Genomic DNA, 22,935 nt, shown 5'->3' on the forward strand with positions numbered 1-22,935 from the left:
TTCTTATCTCGGATAGTCGCCGGTGTCGTATATTTGCCACTTCAACGTGGGTGTGCACCCGCTCACGACCGACGCAACAGCGGAATATTTTTGTGCTTGCCTTCGAGGAAGCGCTCTCTCATGGGCCGTGCAAGTCGCCTGATATCGCACCGCTTTCCTTGCGATCCGACCATGGCGGTGGGTTCTTAGCTATTGCGTGAGGCGAGAGTGGCTGTAACCACGTGCGAACTCGTTGCCGCCTAGTGCTGCGAGTACGCAGGCAAGGTATCTGCAGGCGGGGGTCCGAAGCTGCAGCTGCCGGGCGTGTAGCTCTTGGCCTGCGTTGCAGTCTGGGCCAGCGCGCAGCACGGGCACCAGAGCGACGACCAGCAGTCCTCGACCCAGGCGCCGCGGATCTGGAACTGACGACGCGCCTTTGCGCGGAGCTGCCAGACCATAATCGAGAAGAGCACGTAGCAAACTCCGGCCAGGATGAGGTAGATGTACCACGTGCTGCCCTCGCCCCAGTGGTGATACTTGTACTTGATGTAGCCCCAGACCACAGAGTCGCTCGTGGCGATTTCCACCACCTGGTTGATAAACAGCGCCAGCATCACGTACTGCCCCACGACGACGACGAGCGACGACGCGAGCGCGAGCCAGTATGGCGTCAACCGGAACTTGGCGGAAAACTTCTCCATCACCTCGAGCTTGGACGCTACTTGAGCAACTGAGACGCACGGGAAGAACGTGACCATCGCGCAGTTGGGGACGATGTCGGTGAAGCAGTCGAACAGGCCGGTGCTCCACGTTCCTTTCGGTGCTATTGGAGTCGCATCGGGCGGAGCGTCGACATGCGCGATGTATGGAGCGCCATCGGACTCGCCTGAGCGGGCCGACTTGATGTAGTGCTCGTCCATGGCGAGTTGCTCTCGTGTCAACGCAATGCAGAGAATTCGCAAATGAGTGACGTACCGCAATGGAGCACGGACCACGAAAACAGTGAAAGCCATCACTTGCCCCCATGTCGACACCGCACTCGCACCATTTCACTGCTCATCTCTGAATTGAAACCTTTCGTTGAGTCAACGTCAACTGTTGACAACCATCGACCGTAGCTGCCTTTGGTGGATGGCAGGTATTCACTGCGGCACACCCACGATCTCATGCTTCAAAATTCTAACCGACCAGTGTATTACAACGACGTACACTTCGACTTGTGGAGGACTTACCTCGGTTTGAATCTCTCAGTTTCAACGCCTACGCCGAGTACGCGGGCAGCGTGTCGGCAACGGGACCGAACTCGCAGCTGCCAGGCTTGTAGCTCTTGATGTGAGTCGCCATTTGGGCCAGCGCGCAGCAAGAGCAGCAACACGCGGCGGCGAAGTCGTGTTGCGGAGTACCGGGGATCTGGAAGCGCTCGCGAGTCTTGGTGCGGAGGTGCATGACGAACACAATGAGCACCAGGTGGAGGAAGATGGTGACGATGCGGTACAGGAAGACGCCGAAGCTGCCGCTGTCGGTCGTGAGGTAGCCGAGCATGATGCCGTAGCTGCTGGTCTCCATGAAGTAGCTGGCCGGGTTAAAGGCGGAGGCGAAGCCGCTGAGCGCGAACTCGGCGACGATGACGGCCAAGCACACGGCGAGAGCCTGCGAGTAGGTCGCGACTCCAAGACGCGACGCGATCTGCGCGATCGAGATGCACGAGCAGAACGTGACCATGAAGCAGTTCGGCATGAGCGTCGTGAAGCAGTCCCAGAAGCCGACTTCCCACTGTCCTCTCGTCAGTCCGCCCTCACTCTCGAGATCCTTCGTCTCGGCCGACTTGGCAGGCTGAGCCGCTGAAGCATCAGGCTGGCCGGAGTACGGCACTTCGACGGGCTTCGCGGGCGTCGCTGTGGTGACCGGGGTTTCGCTCATACTGGACGCGAGTTGTCAAGCAAACTGTACGCGCTGGAAGCTCAGGAATTCGGACACTGAGACCGTGAATTTCCCGTCTCATGCAGCAAACGAGAAAGCTGTTTTCGCAGACAGCACGACATCTGCAATTCGAGAGCCAACGTAATGACACCTCCGACGTAGCGACGATACCAAAGACCCGCTCAACGTAGCGACACCACTGGTAGGATTCGCTGCTTGGCGTCTTACGGGATTGGTGATCCAGCCTCAAAGCAATCCAGCTATCCATACAGGGCACCGCCCTCCAGTTATATAATACATCTACGACGTGATCCTTGGAATTGGCATGACGTCAGGTGTGGCCGCAAAGTCCAAAATTATAGTGCGCGCGCACGTTCCAGGAGGAACAATCCTGTTGCTGCTTTGAAGCATGTCGTCCAAGCAGCTACCTGCTTTGCTCAGTGGTATCGCGTGTTTCTCGTATGCTTCCTTTCTATTATAATAGTGGTGTGGCGTTGCCAAGATCACTACTTCTAGGTAGTGATCTGACAACGTTGGGCCTGAAGTTGAAGCGAGCTTCGCGCTTGACGCCACGAAGGGATCACCACTGTGTTGATGCCTTTGTGGCGTCAAGTATGTTGACAACACACTCGAATGTGAAAAAAAAAAAAAAACTGCTCTGTATCAAATAGGGTTTTCAATCTATCAACCGACGCTCACGAGGTCGTTCCCTGCGCTCTCGTGTACGGAGGCAGCACGTCGGGAGGACCAAAGCTGCAGTCACCGGGCTTGTAGCTCTTGATGTGCGTGGCGATCTGAGCCATGGCGCAGCAGGAGCAGCAGAACGACGACCAGCAGTCTCCGCAGGCGCCTCCAGGAATGCGGAACACCCTGCGAGTGGTTTGACGAAGGTGCCAGACGTACGCAATGAAGATGCCGCGCACAATGACGATCACCCAGCTCTGGATTGGGTTGCTGTCGCTGCTGTGATTCGAGTACCTTCTCGACGTCGACGTCGAGCTGTTCCACTCGCTCGAGCTACTACTGCTTGACTTGGACGGATACAGCCCCGCGGCGATTTCGGCGGCTACCAGCAGTAGGAAGACCACCAGCGTACGTCTGTACGGGGCAACGCCCAGCCGCTCGGAGATCTGGGCCAGCGAGACGCACGGGCAGAACGTCACCATGCAGCAGTTGGGAAACATGGAATCAAAGCAGCCCCAGAAGTCAGCCGACCACGCGCCGACCATCACGCCTTGCTCATTGACGCCAGCCTGACGAGCTTGTCCTGGACTGCCAGGCGCGTGCTCGACATACACCACCGTCTCGATTGGCGTCGCGTACACCGTCGGGTAGGAATACGTTTCCGGTGTCGGCGGGGGCTTCTGGATGTCTGCCATCGCACTGCTGCCTGGACTGCAACTCGCAAAGTGTCAATGCAACAGCGCTATCATAGCAGATAAGAATGCTATTCACGCATCATCGTCTTGTTCTTCTCAAATAGTTTGATTGGGATGCTGCACGGACCCGTTGAGTTTAGAATATCCTCGGTCAGGAAGGAGGAAGGTTTTCTTATCGTAGATTGGGAATGGGGGTATATTTCGTGCAACGGCACTTAGGTGAACGTTGGGAAGGGTATGCAGGTGCGCATATGGGAACGTCGAGTCCGGGCGGGCGGGTTACACGGCGTACGACTTGCCCGGGTAGGCCTGCAGCACGTCGGGGGCGCCGAAGCTGCAGTCGCCAGGCTGGTAGCAGCGCACGTGGGTGCGGAGCTGCGCAACCGAGCAGCAAGAGCAGAACCACGAGCTGAGGCAGTCCGAGGCCGCGTTGCCCGGCAGCTGAAAGCGCGTGCGCGTCTTGATGCGCAGCTGCCAGATGTAGACGAACAGCAGCATCTGCACGAGCAGCGTGATGACCACGAAGGAACTGTAAGCCAACGAGCGGTCTCGGTGTTCCCACGCGTAGTAGTAGTAGCCGCTGCCGCTGCCGTCGCTCGAGTCTTCGTAATCCGTGGTCGACACGATCGCGAACATGGTGAGCTCGACCGCCGTCACGAGCAGCAGCAGCCCCAGGATGAGGCGGTACGAGGCCACGCCCAGGCGCGTGGACAGCTGCGCCAGCGCCACGCACGGGCACAGCGTGACCATGCAGCAGTTGGGCATGAGGTTGTCGAAGCAGTCGAAGAGCCCAGCGGCCCACGCGCCCGTGGGGATGCCGTTGCCGGCCACCACCTCCATTGCGCGCGGGGTGTCGAGCTCCAGCGCCATCGACGGGGACGGCAGGTGGTTGTTCACGCATTTCGCGTCCGGCTCGCCGGGCGTCGCCACCTTCGTGAACTGGGCGCGGGTTGACTGCGGGTCCATGTCCTGCATGGTTGGTGGTTGATCTTGCGGCGAGGCGTGCAAGTCGGCGAATGGAGACTTTACTTCGCCCACACATCGTGCACTGCCGAGAGTCGCACGCCCCCACCCGACCTGCACCTGCACGTGGTGCACATCGGCTTGATATCCGCTAAGTGAGACTCGAAAATTTGCCTAGAGCCAATGAGCGCCGCTGCTGCAGTGTTTACTTCCTGTTTATCGCGACGATGGCTTCATCTCGGCAGCCACTGTCCAGCGGTTCAACGTGGTGCCAGCGCAAAATTCCAGTCCCAATCGTGCATGCTCAGGGTTGCCGCTGGGGTCCAACCGCTGTGAGCGTTGGACGCACTGGTCAACAACATCCATGCAGCAAGTTGGTGCTGCCATGCGTGCGGCTAGTCCATGGCATTGGTCCCGGCTGTTCGCCCGAAGTTGAATAAGCATCGTAGCTCGGTCGGCGCCGACTCCGTGGATTCCCATTCCAGGTATATGCGTGCAGCCATAGAACTCGTTGAAGCACGCACGACGGTCGCCATGCATTCGAGGCGTAAAAATTACGAGCCAGTCCCAAGTTGCATTACTGGCTCGCTTCGTTCATGGTCGAGGTGCGCTACGTATACTGCAGCCACTCGTCTGCGCTGGTGTCGGCAGAGAAGCAGTCTTCGTAGGCTTACATCTAACCAGGCTCAAAGCAGGTGGTGGCTTTTGTGGTAAATATCGCCGTTGCCGCGATGAAAGCACGCTGACTGCATGTCCATGCAGGTGACGGAGGAAGATGGCTTGAAAGTGCTAAATACACGTGCTATCCCACTTCTTCAACTTCATCAGATTAATTTTTGTGCCAGATGTGCTTGTAGCACGAGGCGATATCGTCGTCTGCTGCTGTTTTCTGTTCTTGGTCAACTTGTTCAACTGGTATTGCCCTGTATCCGTGGGCTGGTGAAAGCGTGTTCTCGACCTACGGTTCGTCCGTACGGCTCATGAAGATGGCAGGACAAGGGTGTGATCGAGGATCAATAATTGAGCATTGCTCCCAAGATGTGACTCACAACCAATGCCCGGAGGAGCCCAACGAGTTGTTGTGGCAGTAAGAAGCACCGATCAACAAATGCGCGCTTTTAGACTTCATTACTACCTGCGATCTACGTACAGATACTTCGCTCACTCACTGGTAGGCGTAGTGACTACTACCGCCATCGAGGCCTTGCCGTGCCGCGTAGCCAGAGGACGGGGGAGTACTGTTGGCAACGTTCATATTGCCGTGGCTGGCCCCGTAGTTGCCTGGCGGAGTAGAAGCCTCGGCAGCAACGGCCGCGGTGGCATTCTCGCCATTGTCAAACAGCCCGTCGTTCAGCGCCATGCGCACCGGCGGCTTCCGCTTGTATGTGTAACCAATGAACTTGTTGAAGGTCAGCGGCTTGCCGTCCGGGCCGAATGCTGGCGGCAGCTCGCCTCCGTTAGTCTGGCCCGCCGCCACCGCGCCATTACCGTGAGCTGGACCACTGGCGCCGCCCATAGGCGCTGCGGGAGGCACTGCGGACGCCTGCACTGGGGCCGGCGCGGGCAACTCGCATGGCTCCGTGAACTCGTCGAAGTTGGACGTGATCTGCCTCACGAGCTCGTTGTACTGCGTGCCGCACTGGTCCGGGTTGTTCGCCTGCAGCTGGCTCAGCACATAGTCAAACTGCGGGCCTCCACCTGGAGGAATGTACGGCGCTCGGATGGAGCGCAGCGTCGTCCAGTCCACGCCGTGGAACCACGGGTGCTGCTTGATCTCCTCCACGGACCCTGTCCCCAAGCGGTTCTCCGCGTTGCAAATGAGTCTCCGCACAAAGTCCATGCACTGCGGGCTGAGGCGCGCTATGGCCTCGGGCGGGAACCCGAACGACTGCTTCCAGTTGACGATCTTGCGGCAGGTCTGCACCGGTTCGTCCGCGTAGAACGGAGGGTAGCCCACCAGACACTCGTACAGAATGACGCCCATGGACCACCAGTCGCACTCCTTGCCGTACCCCTTCTGCGCCAGCACCTCCGGCGCAATGTAGTCGGGCGTACCGACGGTGCTGAAGGCCACCTGTCTGTTGCGGGAGAACGGCTTGCTGCGCGACGCGTCCACGCTGTTGCCCCCGCCGCCTCCTCTCGTGGCCGCCGCGGCCGCCGCCGCCGCCGCCTGCTCCGGGTTCATGGCGTGCTGCGAGACCGGCAGCAGGTCCACACGCGAGTCCATCTTCTTGCAGAGCCCCAGGTCCGTGAGCTTGAGGTGTCCGTGCGCGTCCAGCAGCACGTTGTCCGGCTTCATGTCGCGGTGGATGTAGCCCAGGTCGTGCACGGACTGGATGGCCAGCACCATCTCGGCCGCGTAGAAGCGCGTGGTGGCCTCGTTGAGCGTGTCCTCCTTCATGAGCAGCCCCATGAGGTCTCCGCCTGGCAGGTACTCCATGACCATGTAGAGCCGGTGGTCGTCCTGGAACGAGTAGTGCAGCGTGACGAGCCAGTTGTTGTCCTGGTCGGCGCTGGCCAAAATGTCGCGCTCGGCCTTGACGTGGCCCACCTGGTTCTTGAGCACCATGGCGCTCTTCTCGAGCGACTTGAGCGCGAAGATCTCGCCGCTGTCGCGCTTGCGCACGAGCCGCACCTCGCCGAAGGCGCCGCGGCCGATCACGGCCAGCGGCTGGAAGTCGCCCACGGCCAGGCGCTTGCGCTGGTGGCGCAGGCTCTGCAGCTCCTTCGAGCGCAGCTCCTGGCGGTACTGCTCTTTCTTGCGCTCCGTCAGGCGCAGCGCCGCCATCTGCTGCTCCAGCGTGTTGCACCGCTCGCGGCTCTCCTCGCGCTCGCGCTTCATGGTCGCGTACTTCTGCTCCAGGTACGCCTTGGTGGCCTTGGCCTTCTCGCGCGTCGAGTTGGAGATCATGGAGAGCGCCGCCTGCCTTGCCTGCCCTGCCTTCAGCCTGGAGCCTGGACTAAGTGATTCTTGACTGACTGCATTTATAAAGTTGTACGAGGCCAGCGCTCGTCGCGGATTGGTCGAAATTGCGACGAGGTGAGTAATGAACCTGTGGGAGTGCATTCCCCCGATTTATTAGAGCCGGGAGGTAAATGCCTGTCAGAGGTTATATTATGGGCGGCGGCCGAACTGTTTCAGCGCGTGACGACGGTCTACGGATAGAGGAGTCGTCATTCTGCTTCTTCCGCAGCAGCTCAGCAGCGGTACAAATCCGACGGTCAAGCTGTTCGGAAAGTGGCCTCACAAACTCACGAGCACGAGGAAGGGGGTGTAGCCATGTCAACTCGCCTACGAAACAGCATATGCCGTTCTGCAGGTGCTCGAGTCCACCTAAACCTGCATGGGTGAAACGCTTTCATCCAAATAAACCCACTTTACGACCAGAATTTATCGTCAATGCGCTCACAAACGCAATTTAACCCTTGGATTTTTCCTCCATCGGCCGTTCGACCCACCGCTGAAACATAAACGAGGGAGGCTCGGGCCCAGTTGGTGCCATTCTCCCTCCGACGCGCGCCGAGTCTCACCCGCGTCGTCCTGCGCGAGCTTCCAGCGCTCCTGTCGGCGCCCCGCCCCCCTCCCGCCCCCGCAGCGCCTCCCCAGCCTGCTGCAGCGCCCGTGCAGCCCCATGATCGACAGCGAGACGGCGATAAAGACCCGCGCCAAGCCGCGCAATAGAAAACCCGCGGCCTACGACGACGTCGATGACTTGGAGGACCCGAGCGGCGTGAAGAAGGCCAAGCGCAGGTGCTCCCGCACTCCGATTTACGCTCGGAATTAGCTGCCAGTTGCTCACGTGTTGCTGCACTTTAATTCGTTGAGGCAGGCGCGCGAACCAGAAGCGGGCGGACGACCAGGACGACGACGAGCGCCGCCAGCCCTTCCGGGAGATGCAGCAGCTGCCGCTGGGCCCCGACAGCCTGCACCGCGTGCAGCACCTGCACGAGGGCCAGCGCTACGACCGGCAGCCGCGGCTGCTGCCGGAGATCGACGGCGTCGAGAGCTTGTCGCTGCACGAGGCGCAGCTGGACATCAAGAGCATCCAGCAGCAGCTCACGGCCTTCGAGGCCAAGGCCGGCGTCAACCTGCCTGGAGGCCGCCCCGCAGTGGGAGACAAGGACCATCGACGGCTGTTCCTGGTGGACGAGAACGACAGCGACGCTGATGCTGCGACGCTGAAGAACAGACGCACGAGGCCCAGCGGAGTTATTGCACCGGAGGAGATTGTGGAGACGCTGCCGGCGGCGAGGCGCGCGGTCAGGATCACGCAGCGCGAGCTGCGAGCCATGAGGATCGAGCGCGAGGACCTGGAGAGAGCCTACGTCAGGCATCGGTGCACGCTGCTGTGGCAGGTTGGAGAGATGAAGCGTATGCAGAAGCAGCATGAGCGAGTGACGCGGGCGCTGAGTCGCGACGTGGTGAATACGGCGAGAGAGTTGGAGTCCAGTCGACGACGCACGAACGCGTTGCAGGATATTATGAATGAGCTGGAAGCGCGAGGAAGCAGCATTTTGCGGCTAACCCGCCAGAAGAGCAGGCTAGAGGCGATGCTAGAAGCCAAGGGTGCTGAGCTCCCTGAGATTGATGAGGTGTGTGTCGGTGACCGTGTGAAGTGTGAGCCGTTTGGGACTGGCCGAGTATTAGAACTGCGCCTTGATACAAGGCAGCTTGTGGTGAAACTCGATTTTGGTGGCGTTGGGTATATTCAGGAAGAAAACGTGGAGGTTCTGCCGTCAGACACAACGTATGTGGAAACGGAGGAAGCGCTCAAACAACGGTTCTTCGAGAAGATTGGCGCTCTTGTCAAGCCGACAGGCAAGCTGCGTATGCTGAACGGAGCCTTTGACTTCACGCGAGGAAACAGTGATAGTGAGGAAGACTATGATGATAGCGATGGATCTTCGTCATCAGATGACGAATCGTCTGCTACACCTGCTGATGATTCATTAGAAGAGACCAGTCAGCGTAGAGGCAAGAAGCGGCGCCTCGTTATGACACCCCGCCTGGGTCGAACACCAAAAGTCCAAGAACCGCCGTGTGATTGAATTCCCAGCGTCTACAGTCCCTATCGCGCCATTTGATACTGGACTCTTGATCAGTCCGTTGAGCGAGCTACCTGAGCGTGTAGCTGCCGTCGGTCCCAACGCACTCCAGTGGCTTCCATCGTATTTGCCTAAGAACATGAACGAGTGGGAGCAAGAACGTTACAACTCGCTGCAAATGAAGGGCGAGATTGAGCGCTTGAGATTCCAGCTGCAAAAGTCGGAAGGTAAGACGACAACGAGAAAGGATGCTGTTGTTCTTGTTGCTAATCTTTGTTTTGTGATCGTTGTATTGCAGCTCAAAAACTGGATGCTCAACAGTTAGCTAGTGACCAGCTTGAGTCTATTAACCAGCTTGTATCACAGGTACATGGAGCTGTCGGCTTGCTTCATGTGATAGTTGGAACCACCTTCATTTCTCACGCTCGTTTTATCTGTGGTGTATGCAGCTCGATAAGTTGCGAGATAACGCTGGAATCTCAGGTCCTGGGAACGCAGTCGATGCCTGCCCTACGTGTGGTAACCATAAGATCACGAAGGTGCACAGGAATACCCACTATGGTAGGGGCCACAACCTGCGGAAAAACTCAGCTGCAAAGGATGAAGACAGTAGGTGGCGTCTGTGTCGCGCTTAGCAGTGAGGAATATGTGAGCTGACGAATGCTCTTGTTGTCTTCAGGCGGCGATGAACTCTCGGAGACCAATAGCAGGAGCTCACGAGCCGGCGACAATGATAGCGTCCATAGCGAGCCCAGGAGAGTGTCGAAACGGAAGCACAGCGGTGCTGAGAATGCGGATGACGGCGCTGGCAACGAGTCCAGCGATGCGGCGCCCGCACCCTCCACCCAAACTAAGGCAAGAGCTAAACCCGCCAAGCGCTCACTTCGACCGCGGCGGAAAGCTGCCACCACCGCTTCTCCAAAGCGGAAGTAGACTGTTTTGCTAGTGTGCAGGGCGAGCTGTTAGCCCTGGAACGCGTACTGCAGTAAAGCATTTTCTTTGTTTAAAATGTACCAACAAGAAGGGAGAGAATGCATCTGTAGGGGACCCGAGCGATGGTGAGACGGGGGCGAAAATCGGCAAAGCTCACAGTTCTTACATGACCACGCAGCACGAGTTGGTCTTCTTGGCTTGCTTGTAGAAGACCTTGGACTGGCTGCTGAGGTCCTGTGACTTGGACACGAGGTCGTCCAGCTTCTCGCCGCGCTCCAGCACGTTGTCGATGGTCTTGGACAGCACGGCGGTGGTCTCGTCTAGCTCCTTCTGGATGGCCGAGATCTTGTCGGCCTTGGACGGGTCCTGGTACTCGGCCAGGGCCGTGGAGAGCGGCGCGAACTCCTGCGGGGAGCCGGACTGCGTCTTCCAGCCACTGCAGAGCGGCACGAATCGATTAATCTCGCGCTGTGACGTGGCACAACCGGACAGAAACCTGCCCAAACTCACCTGTTGGTCTTGTCGAACTCGTCCATGAGCTTGTTGAGCAGCGCGAAGGCCACGCGCGGCGGGTACTCCTGGTCGCACACCACGATGCCCGCCAGGCCGTCGCGGCGCACGTACACGTGGCAGTTGTACTCCTCGTGCTGGATGGATTGCCGCTGCCCGGGCTCCGTGCGCTTCACGAACGTGCGGCTGAAGAAGTTGATCATCTCCCGCACGCTGCAGCACCAGCAACAGCAGCAACAGCAACAGCAACAACAGCAACAACAGCAACGAAGTCGTCACGACGTCAGCATCCAGCGACCTCAACTGCAAAGAACTCCTCTCCAGCTCCGACGCACCCCGAGCGCTGGAAGTAACCAAAGGACGACACCTCGAAGCCCGCCGACAGGATGGTCGGGTCCTGGCCCTGGCCGTCCTGGCGCAGCAGCTCTGCAGCAAATAACCAAAGACACAAGCAAATAAATTAATAAATTAATAATTCATATATATCAGCGTCGGATTGCGCGAGGCTCTCTCAGTGGGCGGAGGAGGACGAGGAGGAGGAGACACACGCACACACGCACACGCACCGATGGCGACGATCTTCATGGCGGAGGCGGGTGAGAGGGGCGGAGAGCGCGGAGAAGAGGGACTGACTGCTGCCCGAGTGCGAACGTAGCGCTGCTGCCTCTGGGCTATTGCGGGAGCCGGCGGTTTCGACTGTGGTGTCGTGTGTGTTCTCTCTCTACGTGTTCTGGCCAGGGCGTATAGTGCCATGTCCCTGAAGCGGGGATGTGATTTGGCGGGACGTGATTGGCCCCTCCCAGTTACTTAACACTGTCACATTTTTTTAGCCGGAGCCATGAGCGGCAGGCCGTATGCGCGCAACCCGCGCGCGCCCTTCGTGGGCCCCAGAGACCTGGAGGCCGTCCTGCCGCACACGTTCCGCCTGGAGGCACCCCTGAGGCTGCGCGACGCCAAGCATGAAGCCATCCGCAGGTGAATTCCGCGCAGATCCGACGGAGAAAGTGTAGCGCTAATTTATTTGTATTGTTTTTATTTTTTATTAGCGCGATCCGGCGGCGCTGCATGCAGAAGAACTGGCGCAAGATGATCAGCATCCGCCATCGCAGACTGGCGGGCGAGAGCGCGGCGGAGAGCAAGAGCGAGGAGAAGCAGGAGGCAGAGGAGGAGAAGCAGCAAGAGCAGCAGCAGGAAGAAGAAGACGCCGTGGACGCCGCCAAGCAGCAGCTGCAGGAGCTCGAGACGAAGCTGCAGGGCCTCACGGACCAGAAACACGCCAAGTTCCAGCTGCTCAAGGACATTTTGGTGGAGGAGGCCCGCTCCAAGCTCTCGGCCTCAGGCTCGGCCTCCGCCCCCGCCAAGAAGCGGCGCGTGGAGTTCAGGGACCCGGGCATGACCCCCAGCCCGGCCAAGATGCAGTCCCCCGTTCCAGCGCCGCCGAGTGAGGCCGGCAGCGTCCCTGGTAGCGCCGAGAAGGCGTGAGGGACTGCTGGCCGGAGCTTCGTGTTGGTGCGTCGTCGATAGGGTGAAGGCTGAGATGGCTGCTGCTGTGTATATATATTGTCTCTGTGGTCATTTATCTGGGGTCTTGTGCTGCTTGACGAGGCGCTTCTTCGTAGGTGCCCGCCCGCCCTTTCGTGTAGTAGTTGCAGCGGAGAGTCGTGGGATCGAGCGCCAGTATGCTGCGGCGGCATCGCGTTGGCGATGACTCGGGAGCGGAACCGGAGCAGGGCGCGAAGGCGGAGGGAAGCGACGCCAAGAGTGCCGAGCTGTCACTTGCTGCTCCGACGTCGCCGAGACCTGCAACTCCTGACCCGCACAGCTCGGCCGCTGCAGCTGACCCATCGACGCAAGTCCACCGTGACGATAAATTCAAACGGATCGCGAGGAACCCGGTGCCGTTTGGAAGTTTGGTCGAAGCGGCTAGCTATGCTGTGTTTCTCGTGCTGTTCATCTTGGCTACCACCGTGGTGGAGGAGAACACGCAGGCGTTCTACTTCGCGAACCGACTCAAGACTGCTCTTGTTGACCAGTCCTTCACAGTCCCGACGGTCACCGCTACATCTTCGACAGCCACAACGACAACAGTTAGCGATAGTACTTTGCTGCCAACCAGTTTTACAGCAATCCGAGACCAAGCGCAGATGTGGGCTTTCCTTCAGGGCCCCTTTGCTGATGTCGTCTACGGGACTACCGAGGAGACAAGCGATGCGTCCTCCGAAGCTGGCACTGTTGTATCGAGCTCGAACCGCTTGCTGGGAGGTGTTCGTTTGAGGACTTTACGCGTAAAGGCTGGATCGTGCCCATCGCTCAGCCAAATCCCTGAGTATGAGACGATTGTTCCGTTCTGCTACGGTAAATTCGATAGCAGCGTGGAGGAGAAGCAGGGATACGGCCTCATTCTCAACAGCGCAGACATCGTTGCGTCGATCAGCTATGCTACGGCACGGTTATTTTTCACCGATCTTGAAGCGAGCGGCGTCACCAAAGGCTACACAGATCTACAAACCTGCTACTCGGACTGCGAGCGTGTATGTGGAGAGGAGTTTGGCGTGGATACGTTTCGCTACACATCTCAGTGTACAGCACAATGTGCAGTGCAATGTACATGCATCTACGAAGAGCCTGTGGGGATTAAGCTGTGTTCCGATCCCAACCCAAATGGTGAGGGGCAAGCGATTCCTGCAGCCGTGCACGCATACAACTGGAGTAGCGCCAAGGTCACGGAGGCGGAGACTGTTCGTGGATACACTGATGTATCGTTCCCAGGGTCTGGTTACGTGGTGGATCTCGGGTTGAATGGAACTCTTTCTCGTGAGAAATTGGCAGAGATCAAGGTTGACAGGTACTTAGACCTTCCTACGCGCGCGTTGATCGTGGACTTCACGGTTTACAACGCATATCTCCAGTTGTTCAATATTGTGGAGATTGTGGTAGAGTTTCCTGCATCGGGTGGAGCCTTCGTGCAGCTTTCGGATGCAGTTCTACGGCTGTTCCGGTACTCGTTAGCGAGCACAGGGCGTATCGTTCTGGAGGGCTTCTTGGTATTTTACATTTTGATCCAGTGGTGTCGCATGCTGAAGGAAATGTACCGGGATAGCGTGAAGGGATACTTGACCGCGTCCCCTTGGAACGTCCTAACAGCGCTGCATCTCGTTGTATTCGCTGTTACAATCGCAGTTCGGCTGTACACAATTGATTTGGCGTATGGCACCATGAGCGGCAAGGCGTCGAAAGCGATCACCTCCGCAACACTCGAAGAAATTCCGAACCTGCAAGGGTTGGCGACAGTGCTGTATGCTGAGAGCGTTATTGAGAGCATCAACGCTGCTCTCGTCTGGCTCAAGCTCTTGCAGTACACAACTGTCTCCAAGCGTATGAGCCTGCTGTTACGTATGTTGGGCCGTGCTGCTCGCGACCTGGCGTGGTTTTTCGTGTGCTTCTTAGTGTGCATTTGCGCGTTCGCACAGATCGGCCTGCTACTGTTTGGCCTCGATGTGCGGGGATTTTGTTCGCTTGGACAAGCAATTGTGACGCTCTTACAAGCTGTAGCTGGAGAGCTGGACTACGCAGGCATGGCGGACTCGCATCGCGTTGCTGGACCGGTCTTCTACATTTTGTACTATTTGCTGCTGCTACTCATCCTAGTGAACGTCTTCCTCGCGATCTTGAACGATGCATACATGCAGACCATCACGGAGCAGGAAGAAGAAGACGAGGAACTTGCAACGGCGGCTCATAACCACGTCATGGGTTGGGATGCATCTGGAGATGTTGTGGACGCCAACGCTGACATTTCCCCGAGCGAAGAACGAGCACTCCACGCTGCTCGTCGTGAAATGGAGCAACTTCGTAAGTATCCGTTCTCGAAAGGCTTCATCCCAGCGTGCAGATTATTTGTAGCCGATATGAAGCGCGTTGTGTCCGAGATTCGTACCGGGAATAACGGTGTCAACCTCACCAAGGTCGATCCTCTCATCATGCTGCCACCAAAATCTGGCAACCAGTGGCCACTTCCAGGCGAGACGGCATCCCGAAAGCTCACGCGCCATGTCAAGCGGCAAGTAGCGAGTGAGCTGCTGGAAGCGGAAGATCGACTTCGAGTGAGTCGACGCGTGGAGCTCCAGCAGTCACAGATCGAGAACCTGCGGCACACAGTGGATGAAGACGTCGCCGCACGACTCGAGGCTTTGGCGGAGAGCAATCGGCTCAAGACGCAGCGGATGCGCGACCTGGAGAAGACGCTGGGCTCTATCGAGAAGCTCTGCCAGCAGCTCGTAAGCGACACGGCCTGCCTGCGCGTAGACAGCGACGAAGAGGGCGCGAAGACACGGCCGTCGTCACGCACCGCCTCCTTTCGGCCGTCCCGCACGCCGTCCCCAGCCGTCGGCGCGAAGCGAAGTCGTCGGGCGGCTCAAAGCGCAGCCTCTCCGCTGCGATCCTGGCCAACCGACAGAAGGACGCAACGCGCAAAGGCGAGGAGATAGAGGAGATCAACCTGTAGCTTCAGGCAGTAATTGATTGGCTCATGCACTTCAACTAGCTCTATACAAAGTCTGAGACATCTTCGAGCACCGAAAACCTGATTGCGAGCCCAAGCAGCCTCAACGTATCAATGTCCCCACGGCCATCGTCACTTCCGTTTCGGCCATGGCTTGGCGAAAGCTCGTTCCCCGCGCTCTCTGCGCTGCTGCAGGGGCCTCCGCCCTCGTGTCCAGCGCTCCGTCACGCTGTTCTGGGGCCGAGTCCCCTCCATCCATGCGCTGTCCTACAATGACGGGCACCAACGCCGCGCCCCTCGCATGATCATCGGAGACCCTGGTACACTCCGTCGTGCTGCCCCTAGACGCTGTAGCTCCTTGCACGCTCTAACCCTTATGATGCAGACGCATTCGCGCGCAAGATGCACAAGTTCTCGCGGGACGGACCGGACCAGTTGCTGGTCATCGCCGACTTCGACCGCACGCTGACGCCGTACTACAAGCAGCGCGCCGACCCCAAGGCGCCGCTGGAGCAGGAGAGCAGCAGCCACGGCCTGCTCATGACCAGCAGCGCACTGTCACCTGAGGTGGCCAACGCGCACCAGGAGCTGTTTGCCAAGTTCTACCCCGTGGAGATCTCGGCGACGCTGTCGGCGGCCGAGAAGTTCCCCTTCATGGCGCAGTGGTGGGAGCGCACACACGCGCTGCTGGTCGAGTACAAGCTGACCAAGGAGCAGGTGAGGCAGGCGGTGGCGTCGGGCTCGCTGGGCTTCCGCCAGGGCTTCCACCCGCTCTTCAAGCTGCTGCACGACCAGCAGGTGCCCACGCTCGTCTTCTCCGCGGGGCTCTACGACGTCATCCACGCCGCGCTCGAGAAGGAGTTCGCGGCGGAGCAGAGACGGAGTGGATCCATTGCAGCCGAGGAGATCCACGACGAGCAGGTATTCACGCCCGCCAACGTGCACGTCGTGTCCAACATGATGCGGTTCGACGCCAAAGGGGTCATCGAGGGCTTCGACGGCCGCGTCATCCACCCGCTCACCAAGACGGCGCGCGCGTTGCTGGACTCGCCCTTCTGGGAGGCCTGCCAGCTCGAGAAGCGGCGCAATGTGCTGCTGCTGGGAGACTCGAGGGGCGACGTGCGGATGGCCGACGGCCTCGACGCCGACGAGGTCCTCCGCGTTGGCTTCCTCAACGTGCACGTGGACGAGGCGTTGGACGAGTACCTTGAGCTCTACGACGTGGTGTTCACGCACGACGCGAGTCTGCTGCCCGTGCAGATGCTCATTGAGCAGATGACGGGCGGGTACAAGAAGCAGTAGATGGCGTTCGACCCGTATAAATAGGAGGACGGCACGGATGGCATGGTGAATATGGTGGTTGAGTCCTATTTTCGCTGCCGTGCCGTGCTGTGCTGCTTGTCTATCCCTGCAGAGAGGATTGTGGCGTTGTGTGCTTTGCTGCAGTGTGGCGTAGAGCAGTGATCCTTTCGCTTGCTGGCACCGGCGCAGTCTGTGTGCAGTCAAGTCAGACCGCTCTTGTCTCCGCAGTGCGTATCGCTGTCTTCGACCGGCAGATGAAAGCCGAGTAGACCAGCTCAGCTCAACAGCTCAACGGATTCCATCGGAGCAGGCAGCGCGGCGGTGATGACCGCGCACAACACGAAAGGAACTGCCGCGGTCATGAACCCTTCCATTCCACCCGCGCCCGAGTCGCCTGTCCGCAAGACGAGCATCCCCGACAAGACCTCACCCAGGCACAAGCAGCAGCAAGTGGACGGAGTGCCGCCGACCTCGAAATCTACTTCTCAAGACCAGGAAAAACAGCAACAACAACGAGCACCGGAAAGAGTCACGGACACCGCGGCAGTATCATCGACGTCAGCAGCAGCATCATCATCAGCCACGACAAGTGGGAGTACCACGAAAGGCACCGCCAATTCGAGTGATGACAGTAATGGTGATGTTATCGGCGAGTACGTCCTGGGTGAGACGATCGGTAAAGGTACTTTCGGCAAGGTGAAGCTTGGGCTGCACTTGCTCACGGGGAGAAGGTGGCGGTGAAGATCTTGGAGAAGAAGCGCATTGTGCAGGCGGCGGACGTAGAGCGCGTGGCTCGGGAGATCAAAATCCTCAAGCGTAATCGACATCAAAACGTGATTCAGCTGTACGAGGTGATCGACTCGCCCGACCGCATCTTCCTCATCATGGAGCACGTAGACGGCGGAGAGATGTTCGAGTATATCGTGGCACACCACCGCATCCGTGAACCCGAAGCCGCTTTTCTCTTTCGACAGATCGTGGATGGACTCGCCTACTTGCACTCGAACGAAATCACACATCGTGATCTCAAACCTGAGAACTTGTTGCTCCAGTCGAATCGCAATCACAATCACCGGCAACAGCAGCAGACCGCACCCCCTTCGACACTTTTGGTGAAGATTGTGGACTTCGGTCTGAGTAACATACACGACGGTGGTCGACTGCTGCGCACTGCCTGTGGCTCACCTTGCTACGCTGCTCCTGAGATGATCCAGGGGCGGATGTATCATGGTCCTATCGCAGACATGTGGAGTTTGGGTGTCGTGCTCTTCGCTATGGTTTGTGGCTTTCTCCCGTTTGAGGACAGCAATACGAACTTACTCTACAAAAAGATTCTGAGCGCCAACTACAAGATGCCGACATTCTTGTCGGCAAACGCACAGGACTTGATTCGGCGCATTCTCGAGACGGACCCGGAGAAGCGGTACACTGTAGACAAAATCCGCCAGCACCCGTGGCTTGCTGGAGTACAGACTCCTGAATTGTCCGGTTATGACGTGGGCGAAGGTGTAAAGACTGATGAAATTAAGGCACGGCATGAACTTGTTTTGAATCAGCTGGAATCGTTGGGTCTACCTAAAGAAGAGGTGCAGGCGGCGCTATCGAAGAAGGCGTACAACCGGTTCACAGCGTCATATTATCTTCTTGACGGCAAGCTCCAGCGTATTATGAAAACCCGTATCATTCCAATGTCCACGTCGGGCAATAGTCCCAGCTCCTTGATCGATCGTCCAGTTCGTCGAGAGAGTAACACGAACACCGAAGGTAAGCACCAGGACAGGCAAGATGCTGTGGTTAGATCTGGAGGTAGTGATATCCGCATCACTGGCTCAGGTTCTACTGCTGGATCTGGGAAAACATCGAGGTCACGGGGCACCTCACCGCCAGAACTCTGGTTCACGGTCGGTTCACGAAAGCCCTCGGCGCAAATCAAATCCCCACCACCACCACCCGCCACATCTGCAGCAACACGGAGAGAGTCCGTACGCTCGACGTGCAGTCACACCGTCCAACGTTGCGTCTCCGCGGCACAGCGTTCATCATGATGCTTCGGCAGTGACACAGCGGCCAAGCTCCGTTCGTGGCGGACGGAACCTGGTGATGATCAACAACGGGACAGTGATGTCGCCTGCTGCAGGCTTTTTTGCCAGTGGCCCCAATCCACCGCGTGACCCTCGACACTCTGGCATACTCACAGCTCGAAACCCGCAGGGGGGCAATACACGCGTGACTATCAGCAATGGCATGGTAGCTCTTCGGCCGTTAGCCCAGCCAGTCCATCCACCCAGACGAGAACTGTTACCTTCCCCACAATCAGCTACGCGCCGGCATTCTTCGGAGGTTCCACATGGAGCACCATCCTTCCATCATATGCACGACCCCACACCGACTCACATCGCTCCAGTGGCGGAACCACCGTCTCGCAACTCGATCACTACGACAAATGGTGGCGTGGTCATTCGACGACGACCACAAGGCCCTGCACCTCCACCAGCACATTCCGTTCATACGCACAGTCCGCATCACTCACCCGTGACGGCAACTTCTGTTGTTACGCCTGCTGCAGTGGCCTCAATAGCTCATACTGCACCCGTCTCGAAATCAGACGACACTCGGTCACCGCAGCGACTAGCCCCAGCGAACTCATAGACGCAAAAAAATAATACTAATGGTTGAAATGGATTTCGTATTCAACACTGTGACGAGAATCTGACCATCCAGCAATATCAAATACTGGAATTGCTTCCCATAGCGTTGAAAGAAGCGCTTGGGATCACTCAGCCACCCCAAGTCCACCTTGGTTTCCCAACCAGGATTTTCTTCGCCCAAGCATTATGGAACGTCTTCCATAGCATCAACTCGGGGAACCAGTCCTCCTGGAGTCTCCATCGGTTCTTCTTGTTGTAAAGCTTCAGGTAATTGAACACCGCGTCGGTGGTGAGGTTCTTCTCGAAGAACTTGTTGTTCGTGTTGGTGAACACCGACTGGAGCCTGACGTAGGATGCCATTTACTTGTCATGGACCCACGCTTGTATACAATCGCCTAGTTTTTTGCAGCATCCGTGACCCGCCTTCTCTTCGTCTTCCTGATCAGCTTCGTGGGTCTCACCCGTTCGTTGCACACGTGGACTGGCGAACTCTATGTGGGCAGCTGCGGATGGTTCAAGCAAGCCTTGGGACATTCGAATCTGGACGCTGACACCGAGACCATGTTGCCCCTGACGACAAGTGCCAACACAGCCAGGGTAACGACGGAGTAGGCACGTATCTTCGGACTAGTTCGGCGGGGGATGATGAAGATCATGGAGCAATTTCTGGAATGAAGAGAGTCTTAATCCTAAAACTGCGTCGAAGACACACTGCACAATGTCGTAGCATACCGAGTAAACGACAACGTAAACGACAACGGCGATGACATACACACGTATTCACTTTAGTACACACGAAGTGATGCTTGAAAAGAGAGGTAGATCAGATTCCTCGAAGATACAAATCGGTCAAGTTGAAGTAATCAAAACGCTGCTATCCTATTGGTCAACGACTATCTCCAAATGTGGGCCACACAAATTGAAGCCATTTTGCAATCCCCACTGCGCACGTCCAGCAATGCTGCTCCGCCGCCTCTGCTCCCGACCCTCGCCGCTTCTGGTCTGCGGCTCCGCGGGCCTCGCGCTGGGTGCCACCGCTTCAGCAGCCTATTCCCTCGACGGCTGCAGAGTCGCGCGGTCGGAGGCGCACCGCCGGCCGGAGGGCAAGCCCATGATGTTCGTGCGCGACCCCGTCGCCTTCGCCCGCAAGTGGAAAAAGTTCTCCTCCGACCGTCTGGACAGACTCGTGGTCATCGCCGACTTCGACTACACGCTCACGCCCGCCTACAAACCCACGGGTCCGTGGGCGAAAACGTCCCTGTAGAATCTTATTTTTTAGTGTTCTTTTTCTTTCTGAATTGCTACGCATAGATTGTTGTGACTTTTGCCTATATTATTTTTTTTGTTATGCTAGACGACCAAGCTCTTAGTTCGCACCGCCTTTTGATGGAGAGCGAAGCGCTCGGACCGGACGCTGAAGACGTCGCACGAGAGATTTTCGAGAAATATTACCCGATTGAGCAGTCGGCGACGTTGACCATGGAGGAGAAACTGCCCTTCATGATCGAGTGGTGGACCAAGACACACGAACTCATGATCGAGCACGGCGTGACGAAGAACGCAATCAAGAAGGCCGTGGAAGAAAGTGACATCACGCTTCGCGAGGGGTTCATGGAGATTTTCGAGCTATTGGCGCGTGAGAATGTGCCTACGCTGATTTTTTCAGCGGGGCTGTACGACGTGATTCACGCCGTGTTGGACAAGGAGTATGCGGAGACGGACGCTAAGACTCTGCCGCCTAACGTTCATGTAATTTCTAACATGATGCGGTTCGACGAGAGCGAGAAATTGGTCGGGTTTGATGGAACGGTAGGTTGGCCAAGCACCTAGCGATATTGCTTTGAGTTTGGTTCGATGAGATAGCTGACATTCGTGTTTTGCTGCAGCTTATCCACAGTTTGAACAAGAACGCGAGTGCACTGGTGGATACCGACTTCTGGAAGCAGTGTCAGCTGGAAAAGCGGCACAACATCCTTCTCCTGGGCGACTCGGTAGGTGATTCCAACATGGCAAATGGCCTGGACTTCAAGGAGGACGAGATTGTGCGCATTGGTTTCCTGAATGATGGCGCCGAGGAGAAATTAGATTTGTATCTGCAGCGCTTTGACGTTGTGCTGACGAATGACTCAAGTTTGTTACCAGTTGAGCTGCTATTGCACCAGATTCAGCAGTGAAGCTGACTGAGCTAGTTAGAAAGGACTGGTCTCAATCAAACTCATCAGTCAGTGTTTTTACAGCAATATGAAGGTGGAATATGTGGCCACGACTACGCATGTCGCCGGCTAGGAGGCTTGAGTCAATCGTAGACATAATTGGCTACGAGATAATCGCGAAAGCGATAGCCCTGGACGCAACAAGTGACGATAACATTATTTTTTGATTTTTCACTGCTAACGCCGATCGCACTTGGCAAGAGCAAGATGTGCCTGCCCAGTTAGCGCAGTTCATGCATATTGCGATGGCGGCTAGCTACTGTAGTACTGTACAGTGCTTTAGTAACGTTAGAAGTAGTACTACCTCCGTTCGGAAATAGATGACCATTTCTAATCATATTTCAGCGAGTTGATTTCCGCTCACTACTGCTGGCCCCGCACATGGCTTCGATTCATTTCGAAAGTTGGCGGATGGGGAGATTACGGATAGTGAACGCTTCGCAGCGTAGCTACACGTGGGGAGATCGTCCGGGTTGCAATGTACTTCCACGTGAGCCGCCAAGTTGTCGAGCGCATTGGAAGCGTGGGATCAACTCGATGGGAGATCGAGTAGCAGCTGTGGTCAAGTCGAAGAGTGCAAGATAGACCGCCCTGACGACTCCCCCCCGCGCAACCTCGCCGACGCCACGCGCTGACGCTGCTGCGCCGAGGCCTGGAACGCTGGATTCGACCTTTCGTGCCCGGACCGATTCCCCCCGTGTCTATCATGTACATGCGCTACGTGCCCCGCGCTCGACTTGGCGCGCGTCGTGTGCTGGAAGCGATGCGGGATCTGACGACGATGGAGGGCTCGGTTGCTGACGATGAGCGTGAGGCGAAAACTGAGAGCGACGCTTGGACGGAGGGCTCGCGCCTCCCGCTGCCAGCGCCCATGGAGCATATCATGAAGTCTAATGGTGGAAATGATTACCGGCTCGAACATTTGCTAAGTACAAACTGATGCGAACGGACAGACTTCCAACGTCATTGCCATGCGATGCAACATCTCTCAGCAAGTGGGATCCTCGTAGCACCCGAAGCCAAATCGTGTGCCCCTCAAGTATGTAGTGAGATCTTAGATCCATTTTTGTGTATGTAGTGCGGCGGAACAAGAACGCCTCTCTGGACTGTGCCTCGCTTGGAGTCAACTCTAGATCTCCAGCACTCCCACAATTTTATAATCAGGAAAATGAACGAGGCGGAGCGCTGCGCAAAAAAAAAAACAAATGGTCATCTATTTCCGAACGGAGGTAGTATTTATCTTTCGTGGATTGGATCCCACGTTTCCCATTTCGATTATCTTAGTTTAGCTTGATGGTGTGAGGTGGGCTTCTATTTGAGCTTGCTCACTGACCTATAGAAGCCTTACCTGTATGTAGTGAGACGTGCCTGTATGTTGGTCGTCTTTGGGTGAGTTTTTCGCTTTTGTATCTGGGGTGTGGAGTCTGCAAATTTTTTTCCTGGTCGACGGGTTGATCCTATGTGTGCTACCGATATTGTAGATGATCGTGGTTTTGTTTTTGCAATGAGGTCGCTGCTCGGAGCGTTGTCTGGTTGGTTTC

General features: G+C 57.2%; 11 protein-coding genes across 11 annotated transcripts; 5 read left to right on the forward strand and 6 right to left on the reverse strand.

Annotated features, from left to right (window-relative positions):
• Nucleotides 1-239: 239 nt before the first annotated feature.
• On the reverse strand, nucleotides 240-899 carry IUM83_18935 (PLAC8 family protein; the record flags this gene model as incomplete). Its single annotated transcript, XM_067943960.1, has 1 exon — nucleotides 240-899. The coding sequence occupies one exon, from the start codon at nucleotides 897-899 to the stop codon at nucleotides 240-242; it is 660 nt and encodes a 219-aa protein (XP_067797980.1).
• Nucleotides 900-1,239: 340 nt separating this feature from the next.
• IUM83_18936 (PLAC8 family protein) lies at nucleotides 1,240-1,899 on the reverse strand (the record flags this gene model as incomplete). Its single annotated transcript, XM_067943961.1, has 1 exon — nucleotides 1,240-1,899. One exon carries the CDS (start codon nucleotides 1,897-1,899, stop codon nucleotides 1,240-1,242), a length of 660 nt encoding a protein of 219 aa, XP_067798003.1.
• Nucleotides 1,900-2,594: 695 nt separating this feature from the next.
• On the reverse strand, nucleotides 2,595-3,278 carry IUM83_18937 (PLAC8 family protein; the record flags this gene model as incomplete). Its single annotated transcript, XM_067943962.1, has 1 exon — nucleotides 2,595-3,278. The coding sequence occupies one exon, from the start codon at nucleotides 3,276-3,278 to the stop codon at nucleotides 2,595-2,597; it is 684 nt and encodes a 227-aa protein (XP_067798002.1).
• A 279-nt stretch (nucleotides 3,279-3,557) lies between these two features.
• IUM83_18938 (uncharacterized protein) lies at nucleotides 3,558-4,253 on the reverse strand (the record flags this gene model as incomplete). The annotated part of the gene is made up of 1 exon (XM_067943963.1): nucleotides 3,558-4,253. One exon carries the CDS (start codon nucleotides 4,251-4,253, stop codon nucleotides 3,558-3,560), a length of 696 nt encoding a protein of 231 aa, XP_067797982.1.
• Nucleotides 4,254-5,406: 1,153 nt separating this feature from the next.
• Nucleotides 5,407-7,152, reverse strand: IUM83_18939 (AGC/NDR protein kinase; the record flags this gene model as incomplete). The annotated part of the gene is made up of 1 exon (XM_067943964.1): nucleotides 5,407-7,152. One exon carries the CDS (start codon nucleotides 7,150-7,152, stop codon nucleotides 5,407-5,409), a length of 1,746 nt encoding a protein of 581 aa, XP_067797981.1.
• Nucleotides 7,153-7,873: 721 nt separating this feature from the next.
• Nucleotides 7,874-9,290, forward strand: IUM83_18940 (2-isopropylmalate synthase; the record flags this gene model as incomplete). Its single annotated transcript, XM_067943965.1, has 3 exons — nucleotides 7,874-7,992; nucleotides 8,072-8,834; nucleotides 8,955-9,290. The coding sequence occupies 3 exons, from the start codon at nucleotides 7,874-7,876 to the stop codon at nucleotides 9,288-9,290; spliced, it is 1,218 nt and encodes a 405-aa protein (XP_067798034.1).
• A 136-nt stretch (nucleotides 9,291-9,426) lies between these two features.
• IUM83_18941 (uncharacterized protein) lies at nucleotides 9,427-10,220 on the forward strand (the record flags this gene model as incomplete). The annotated part of the gene is made up of 4 exons (XM_067943966.1): nucleotides 9,427-9,514; nucleotides 9,586-9,653; nucleotides 9,737-9,896; nucleotides 9,967-10,220. The coding sequence occupies 4 exons, from the start codon at nucleotides 9,427-9,429 to the stop codon at nucleotides 10,218-10,220; spliced, it is 570 nt and encodes a 189-aa protein (XP_067798035.1).
• Nucleotides 10,221-10,382: 162 nt separating this feature from the next.
• IUM83_18942 (synaptobrevin-like protein) lies at nucleotides 10,383-11,315 on the reverse strand (the record flags this gene model as incomplete). The annotated part of the gene is made up of 4 exons (XM_067943967.1): nucleotides 10,383-10,656; nucleotides 10,731-10,943; nucleotides 11,066-11,156; nucleotides 11,297-11,315. 4 exons carry the CDS (start codon nucleotides 11,313-11,315, stop codon nucleotides 10,383-10,385), a joined length of 597 nt encoding a protein of 198 aa, XP_067798032.1.
• Nucleotides 11,316-11,568: 253 nt separating this feature from the next.
• On the forward strand, nucleotides 11,569-12,212 carry IUM83_18943 (uncharacterized protein; the record flags this gene model as incomplete). Its single annotated transcript, XM_067943968.1, has 2 exons — nucleotides 11,569-11,705; nucleotides 11,777-12,212. 2 exons carry the CDS (start codon nucleotides 11,569-11,571, stop codon nucleotides 12,210-12,212), a joined length of 573 nt encoding a protein of 190 aa, XP_067798033.1.
• A 197-nt stretch (nucleotides 12,213-12,409) lies between these two features.
• On the forward strand, nucleotides 12,410-16,533 carry IUM83_18944 (HAD hydrolase, family IE; the record flags this gene model as incomplete). Its single annotated transcript, XM_067943969.1, has 3 exons — nucleotides 12,410-15,093; nucleotides 15,427-15,551; nucleotides 15,617-16,533. 3 exons carry the CDS (start codon nucleotides 12,410-12,412, stop codon nucleotides 16,531-16,533), a joined length of 3,726 nt encoding a protein of 1,241 aa, XP_067798030.1.
• A 1,244-nt stretch (nucleotides 16,534-17,777) lies between these two features.
• IUM83_18945 (CAMK/CAMKL/AMPK protein kinase) lies at nucleotides 17,778-21,355 on the forward strand (the record flags this gene model as incomplete). Its single annotated transcript, XM_067943970.1, has 4 exons — nucleotides 17,778-18,297; nucleotides 20,138-20,419; nucleotides 20,536-20,990; nucleotides 21,068-21,355. The coding sequence occupies 4 exons, from the start codon at nucleotides 17,778-17,780 to the stop codon at nucleotides 21,353-21,355; spliced, it is 1,545 nt and encodes a 514-aa protein (XP_067798031.1).
• Between the last annotated feature and the right edge of the window lie 1,580 nt (nucleotides 21,356-22,935).

This window comes from Phytophthora cinnamomi, assembly GCF_018691715.1.
Source record: "Phytophthora cinnamomi strain GKB4 chromosome Unknown Contig11, whole genome shotgun sequence".
Lineage (NCBI taxonomy): Eukaryota > Oomycota > Peronosporomycetes > Peronosporales > Peronosporaceae > Phytophthora > Phytophthora cinnamomi.